The sequence below is a fragment of the Eumetopias jubatus genome, unplaced genomic scaffold (assembly GCF_037043125.1).
Source record: "Eumetopias jubatus isolate StellerSeaLion01/CBP00866 unplaced genomic scaffold, mEumJub1_p1.0 scaffold_11, whole genome shotgun sequence".
NCBI lineage: Eukaryota > Metazoa > Chordata > Mammalia > Carnivora > Otariidae > Eumetopias > Eumetopias jubatus.
In genome coordinates this window covers 1,609,229-1,617,337 of record NW_028274817.1, presented here as the reverse complement: position 1 = coordinate 1,617,337, position 8,109 = coordinate 1,609,229, and the positions used below count along the sequence as shown (strand labels likewise).

General features: G+C 56.4%; 1 protein-coding gene across 1 annotated transcript; it reads right to left on the bottom strand.

The window, feature by feature from the left end:
* Positions 1 to 1,414: 1,414 nt before the first annotated feature.
* Positions 1,415 to 2,495, bottom strand: LOC114200020 (melanoma-associated antigen 8-like). Its single transcript, XM_028091991.2, is given in 2 exon segments — positions 1,415 to 1,993; positions 1,995 to 2,495. Coding segments are annotated over 2 exon segments (1,080 nt in total).
* Positions 2,496 to 8,109: the final 5,614 nt, after the last annotated feature.

Here is an 8,109-nt window from a genome sequence, read left to right as displayed (position 1 = left end):
AGGATATATGTGAGATATATGAGAATATGTATGGCATTCAGGTGTGAGGGAACTGTCCCAGCTGGACACAATACAAAGCTCCTGGAATGTGAGTCAAAGACCAGCTCCTTCCCTCCCTCCCAGCCGCTCTTCCACCAAACCACTCCTTTCACTCATTTCTCCCCCCACCAAAACCTAGACCTTGCTTACTTATACCTGTCCAAATTGCACTCCAGATAACCAAACTAAAATGACTTTTTAATGCAGTGGGTTCTGGCTTTGCATGGTCAGGACAAGAGTGCCAGTCTAGAGTCTTCTGGGCTCCACTTCGAAGGAATATCACTGTATTTCTCCAGAAATACTTGCAGATGACAGATATAAAACACCTAGTCTGTGCACTGTGTTCAACGGCCTTGGGATGAGAGCACAGGATACCTTCTTTTCCTGCCCCAGGAGGAGATTTCTCCCTGGTTTGTCCATGATCCAGAAGGAACGTCTCAGAGCAATTATCCATTTCAGACTTTGCTGCCACCTCTAAGGCACCCTGTCTCCAAGTAGGGCCACTGTCGCCCCCCAGGTTCACGGTGATCAGCTGCACAGAGGGAAGCACGGTGACCCAACACCCTGAGCCACCCAGGCCAGGGGCACTTCCACTGCAGTGCTTGCCCCGGGAGCCGCACTCCCTCACCCTTCTTCCGTTTCTTCTGCAGGACTCAGGGCACCCCTCCCCACCTTCCTGCCAGGACTGCGGCTGCTAGACTCAGGCCCCTGTGGCTGGGACGTGTCCTGCTTCTGCTAGTGTCCTCACTGCTCACGCCCAGGGCCTTCCAGAGAGCAGAGCTCAGCCCATGTCTGGGAATCAAGGAGCCAGTGAGCAGGGCTCCCTCTGTGCTGAGATGTCGTTTCTCCTCCTTTCTTGAAGAACCAAGCGAATGAAGGAGCACACATCTATGTTACTTTTGCAGAATGACAGACGCCAAGGAGTAAGAAGCAAAAATGAACAATCTTTTATTTCCCTCTTTCCTGACCCCGTCACTTGACTGCTCCATTCTTTCACCTTTCCAACAAATTCCTATGCCAATGCCCTGTGATTTCATTCCAGAACCCAAACAAGGAGGGAAGATCTCCCACCTTATTTCCAGAACATGACAAAACTCTTAAAACTCTTGAACTGAGTAAGTACAAATGCTGTGGGGTGGATGTCACGCCCACACTTAGGTGCCGAAGCTGGTTAAACCTTCTATTCCAAGGAACAACATTTGAGAGCTTCCTCAAGAAAACCAAGCTCTGGATGTCAGAGTCATCGCAGAGAACAGGCCCCCAGAGAGGCTGGCTCTTCAGCCTGCTTTCTTCCCCCAACCCTCCCTGGCCCTACCCTACTTAGAACTCCCGGGGCTCTCTCTTCACACACACAGGGAAGAACCAAAATGTGGCCTCACTTCATGCCCAGCACCCCGCAGGAGACGCTGCCGACCCCACCAAAGCCTGGAAAGGCCCTGGCCACCACTGGGACTCGGGCCCCCTCACCCTCATCACTCACAGCTCCTTCAGACAGGATCAGGGAGGAACCAGGCTGCCTGAGATTGACCCGGAGCAAATACTCCAACACTTGCAACTTGCTGGTTTCAGCGTGGGCCCTGGGACCCCACGGGAACTCGTAGCGGGCAGGGTCGCTGCCGGGTACCTGCCGGTACTCCACGTACCCTTCCTGTACCCAGACTTTGGTGAGGAGCTCCCTGGGCTCCCCACAGATGATGTGCTCCTTGCCAGCATACACGCCCGTGGCCCCCAGCACTTCCCACACCTCCCCCTCAGGGGCACAGTCGTCTTCCAGGAGGATCACCCCCAGTAGCAGCACCAGGAGGCTGGTCTTGGGCATGCCTGGCTCACCGCTCAGCATTCCACCACAGGTGAGGCCCAGGACAGTCACCAGGACGTAGGAGTGGTCACTGGGGTCCACTTCCTTCACATCCACGCCAAAGACCAGCCTCATGCACTTGGAGGCTTGCTTGGCCCAAGATCACTGGGAAGTCGCCCTGGTAATCTCTGCTGACAATCCCCAGCATCTCTGCCTGGTGGGTCGGCTGCTTGTTGCAGTATTTGAGGAGCAGGAACACCACCAGGGCAGCCACTTTCACGTGAAGTTTGTCCTGGAGACAGGGTTGGGTGACTTCCGGCTCCTCCCAGGGGCTCGACCCCTCCTCATCGGAGCTGCTGGAGCCCTGGTCAGGCTGGCTCCAGGCCCTGGCTGCCTGGGCAGTGGGGAAGGGGGAGGCACTCTGAGGGCTCTGGGGACGACTCAGGGACCCAGTAGCAGACCCCTCCCCCAGGGGAATCAGGAACAGGACAGAGCAGGAGGAGGAAGGGGAGGAGGAGGAGGAGGAGGAAGAAGAGGAGGAGGGAGGAGATGGGGGCTCCTCCTCCCCAGCCCCGGACAGTTGTGCCTCCACCAGGCCCTGGGCCTCTCCTGGGTCTTCCTCCACCTTCCAGAGCTCACTCCTCTGACCCAGGGGCATGGCTTTTGTGTCGGGTTGAACCTAAGAAAGAGGTGGGACGGCTCCTCAGGGTGCAGCCCAGCCAACAGAGGCCCAAGGTCCCAGAGCTGACAGTGGACTGTGTCGGACTTGGGTTCTGAGGGGTCCCCTCTGTGTTGGGACGGGCGAGCCCCTGGCTCCATGCTCAGAGCATGTACCTCACCTTGACCACTGGCACTCACCTGCACCTCCCCTGCTCTCTGACCTTAGAGGCTCCTGCCTCAGACAGAGGCCTGGACTCTGAGTTCTTGGAGCCCCTGGAGGAGGGAAGGAGGGAGCACCTCGGGGTGCAGACACAGAGCATGGCCACGGAAGCCCAGTGCACACAGGAGGGCTGGGGCAGAATCTGTGAGGTCCCCATCAGTCCAAGCTGGGCAGTCCCCTCCTTGGCCCCTCAGGGGACTGCTATTTCCCCTGGCAGGGCCTGGGCCCCACCCCCGCAGCCTGAGGCCAAAGGGTCCCAGCAAGACCGCAAAGCCCTGAGACTCCACAGAAGGTAAGTGAGGGGGCCCACCTCTGCCCATGCCTGCCAATGGTCTAAAGGCTCATCACTGATCTCTAGGGACGGCCAAGCTTGGGGTTCCATCTGTGCTGGGATGGGTGTGCCTCTCTGTCTATACCTTGACCCCACAGAAGACCTGGGAAAACTCCCTGTGTTGACCTGAGGCTACCCTCCTGGTGCCAAGACCTCATCTCTGGGAGACGCCGTAAGGAACAGTCGGGAGAAATCAGTCGGCCCACCGATCCCCCATCTCCCCATGGCTGACAGAAGTGGCAGGGTAGGCCTGGGCCCTAAGGATACTGCTGTGGGAGACATAGCCTCATTTCTCACCTTCCCCCCTGCCAGGGCCAGAGCCAGAGCCAGAGCTAAGGCACCTGCCTCCTCAGCTGACCTGAGTCCAGACCCTCAGGCCCAGGCCCTCCCTTCCCTGAGACCAGGGACCTGGAAAGGAAGAGGGGCTCAGCCTGACAGGCCCCGCCCAGCGTTCCCAGGGCTGCCTGGTAGGGGCTGGCCAGATTTCTGGGCCATTCCCTCCTTGTCCCGAGGGGTGGGTTGGGAGCCACTCACTGCTCCCTCGGGGGTCCCCGCATTGACTCTTGGCAGGAGTAGGGACTCCTGTGTGTCTCCCAGGTGGGCTTCCTCAGATGACCTGACCCTGACCTCTCCCAGCATGGTCCTCACCTCCCTGAGAGCTCTGAGAGGAGGGTGAGGAGGCAGCAGGCCAAACCCTCCCCCTGCATCCCACCCAATTCACAAAGAGCTGAGATCGGGTTGGCCCCTCTGTCCTGGGGCGGGAGATCACTCTTTGTTCTCAAGGTGCTCATGTTTGCTTTTGGCAGGACCTGGAACTATCCCTTTTCCTAACCACAGGATGCATCCTGCAGGCCGGAGCCACCATCCTGCTGAGACCCAGAGGAGAAAGTGGGGTGCTTACTTTTGACACCTGGCCTGGCCTCGTAGGACTGACCACTGGGGCAGGAGCTCATTTGGGTCCCCTATGTCTGGGTGGGGGACAGCTCAGTCCTCCCTCAGGGTCTTGGGACTCCACCCTCTGCTGACCTGAGGCCGCACTCCTCAGACCAAGGCTCACCTCCTTCAGACCCTGGGTGCAGAAGTCAGGAAACACTTCAGCTGCTTCCCCCACCTTGGGGGACTTCAAAGAAGGACCCCAAGGGCAACAAAATCATTGTCTGTTTCAGGCTCTAAGGTCCTCAACTCTCAGCCTGCCTCCCTCCTGGTCTCCAACAAGACCTGGGGCCCTGCCCTCTGCTGTCCCGAGTCCTTTCCCCTCTGACCGCCCCGCACATCCCTGAGATCCAAGGCCAAATTCGGGGGTGCGACTCAGGTGGACGGCTGCTCAAGGGCCTCCCATCTATGACTCTGTTCTGGGGTCCAGGGCCCCCTCAGTTCTCCCTGAGGGCTCTCACCTGGATTCCAGCAGGAACGGAGCCCTCCCTGCTGCTGACCTGAGGCTCTGCCTCTTACACCAACCCCCAGCCTCTCTGAGACCCCAAGGTGGAAGTCTGGATACGCCACTCATCCTCTTCCCGCTCAGGGGCCTCCCAGGACTGACTTTGTTCTGGGGTCCAGGGTCACTCATGTCCTCCCGCCGGGTCCTCCCATCCAGTCCCATTAGCTCCTGACCCCCCCACCCCCCGTTTTTTAAAGCAGGCCGCCAGCCTCGGTCAGAGCTGGATGCGGACGTCCTGACACACGGCCTGTGGACTTGACAAAAACAGGCCTCCCAGGGCGGCCAGCAGGGGCAGGCTTCCATGCGTTGTCCCTGTTCTGGAGTCCAGGTCCCTCCCTGAGCCCTCCCTCAGGGATCTCAGCATGAGCCACAGCACCGCTGGTGATGCTGTCTCTGCTGTCTCCAGGCCCGTCCCCTCCGACCAAAGCCCTCACTGCCCTGAGAGCCACGGGCAAAGACTGTGGGACGTCGCGTCCGGCTACAAAGTCCAGGGCTTCCCCGAGATGGGTCCTTCGGGTCCCTTAGCCCTACCCTCTGTTCCCCATCTGGACTCCCTGGATGGCCGGTGCCTTCATCCCTGCTCCTGAGGGCCACTCCTCACAACAAGCGCTCAGTGTCTCTGGGACCCAGAGCAGAAGTCAGGACACGCCTCATGTCACCGTTGTCTCCCCCAGAGGCCTCCCAGGACTGATTCCCTACTGGGTCCAGGGTCCTTCATTCCTCCCTCATCTTGACTCCTGACAGAACCTGGGCCCTCCTTCCCCCGCCCCCGCCCTTTCTGCCAACTAGAGGCCCTGCTTCTTACACCAGACCTCCTCACTCTCTGAGACCCAGAACCTGAAGTCCAGACATGCTTCGTATCCCCTTGCCCTCCAGCGATCTTCCTGGACAGACACTATGGCCCAACCTCTGTGAGATCTCCTCTGTCCTCCCTCAGAGTTCATAATTTGACTCGGGTTACTGCCTGGGCCCTCTCTTCTGCCCACCTAAGGGCGGCCCTGCTCCTTCCACCAAGGCCCCGAGTGTCTCTGAGACCCGGATGCGGAAGTCCAGATTCACCACCTGCTCCTATTTCCCCACACGGACCTTCCCAGATTAACGCTGTGCTGGGGTCCAGGGTCCCCTTTCCTTCCTTTGCATCCTCAGCGTGAAGCCCAACAGGATCTGAGCCCACTCCTCTGCCCCCCTCAGGGAGGCCCTGCTCCTTCCCTCTGCTAAGGCCACCAGTCTCTTGGGAGACCCGGATGCGGAAGTCTGGCCCCACTGGCCAGGTGTCCCCATTCCGCCCGGGTGGCCTCCCTAGACTGGCATCACAGGTGGGCTTCTGCTGTGGTCCCTCTGTCCTCCCTCATGGTTCATCATTGGCCTCCCCTCCCGTTCATCCCAGGGCCCTCTCCTCCTCCCACCTGAGCATTTGCTCCTTCCACCAGGCCCTTAGTCTCTCAGTGCCTTGAATGCAGATGTCCAGACTCACCATGTGTTTCCATCTCCCCCCAGCCCCCGGCTCCCACCATGGACCTTCCCTGACTGACTCAGTGCTGGGGTCAAGGGTCACTTAGTCCTCCCTCTGCATCTTCACCATGAATCCCAGCAGGACCTGGGTCCTCCCCTCTACTGACCTGAGGCCCCGCTCCTTACACCAGGCTTCCTGACTCTCTGAGACCCAGATTCGGAAGTCAGGACACACAGTGTGTTTTATCCTGCCCAGCCCTCCAGTGGCTGACACAGTTTGGAGGTCCAGAGGCCCTTACTCTCCCTTCTGGTCCTCACCCAAATCCTAGCATGATCCGGGCCCTCTGCTATCCTGATCTGAGACCCTGCTTCTTACACTAGGCCCCCAGTGTCTCTGAGACCCGGATGTGCAAGTCAGGTCTCACTGCGTGTCTCCATCCTGCCCAGGGGTCTTCCTGAACTGACACTAGGGCTTTACCTCTGTGAGGGCCCCTCTTTCCTGGGGTCCTGAGTCCCTCAGTCCTCCCTTAGTGTCTTTACTTATCTTCACATCTGGCAGGGCCTGCAACTCCTCCCTATGCTGACCTGAGAATGCACATCTGAGACCAAGTCAAACCTCCTTAGGAATTCCAAGGCAGAAGTGAAAATATACTGTATCAGGCAGACTGTCATGGGACTTCCCACAGCTGACAGCTAGAGTAGGGTTTTGTTGCTGGTGAGAGGTCCCTCTCTTGTGGAGTTGAGGGCCCTCTCAATCTCCCTTCAGGGTCCTCACCTTGATTATTGAGAGGACATGGACCCTTCCCTCTGCTGATCTGAGTCCAGCTCTTTCAGATCAAGGCCTTTCCCTCCTTGAGATCTCCCCTTTCTCCAGAAGAACTCAAAGGCCACCATATTGGGTTGTGTTTTCCTGGGGCCTCCCAAGGCCAATAGTAGGTTCAGGGTGGGGCTGAGGACCCTTGTTTTCTGAGCTCGAGGGTCCTTTTAGTCCTTTCTCAGGATTCTTTCTTTGATTCCTGGCAGGTACTGGCACTCCTTTCTCCGCTGATCTGAAGACATAGCCCTCTATCCAAGTCTCACTTTGTAAGACCTGCATCCCTCTTCCTCAGAAGGAAGTCAGGGGCTTCTACATCTCTCTGACTTGGAGCCTCTGAGGAATGACCACAGGGACAAGGTGAAGTTAGGACCCATCTGTTATGGTTTAGGAGGTTCCTTCAATGCTCCTTGAAGATCCTCACTCTGACTCCTGGAAGGGCCTTAGACTGACCTTAGTCCTTCCCCTCCTGGCCAAGGTTTTCATTTCTCTGAGACCCCTAAAGTAGAAAGGGGGGAACCTTTCAGCCTGACAGTTCTGCTGGGGCCTCCCAAGCCTGTCATCAGGGGTGGGACTGGATTCTCTGGGCCTCTGGGTAGGGTGGACCTCCTCAGTTCATACTAGCAAGGGTCCTCATCTTAGCTTCTGGTTCCTTGATTAAATGCTGGTTGGGAAATGCCCCTTTCCTGTCATCTCCAAGTATTTGCTCAGCAACAACCCTTGCAGAGAATGACTCAGTGTCCCAGAATAGATGCTAATGGGCAGCTACAGCACCCATGACTCGTGGTAGTGGGTCAGAGAAGAAGCACTTTCCTATGATGCTTCTTCACCAGCCAGCCAGGCTTCAAAAACATCTTACTCTAAAAGACTTATTTTCCACATGGAAGAAGCAGAGCTGCAGGATTTGGGGAGATCCTGCTGTTTTGAAGTTATCTAACATTGTATCATTGAGTACAGTTGTTCTCACTTTCTTAATCTTCATCCCTTGTTTAAAAATATGTATTTTATATTTCTACCAAGCTTCTATTTAGAATACACATAACATTTCATGAAAGAATACCTATCCTTACTGTGTGTGGATTGCTCTGAAACTTCCTATTCTATTTCCAGTCCATTCTTTCTTTTTCTCATCTCATGACTTTTATAACTGGAAGTTTGTATTTTTTAATCCCCTTCACCTACTTCACCCATTCCACCCCCCCTCCTCTCTTGCCACCACCAGTTTGTTCTTTGTATTTATGAGTCTTTCCAGCCCATTCTTATATTAAAATAATTTTTTGAAAGGCCAGTCCTCACTCACTTGTCAAAAGTTCAAAAATAAAAGAAGTAAAATCAATGAACCAATGAATTACCAAGG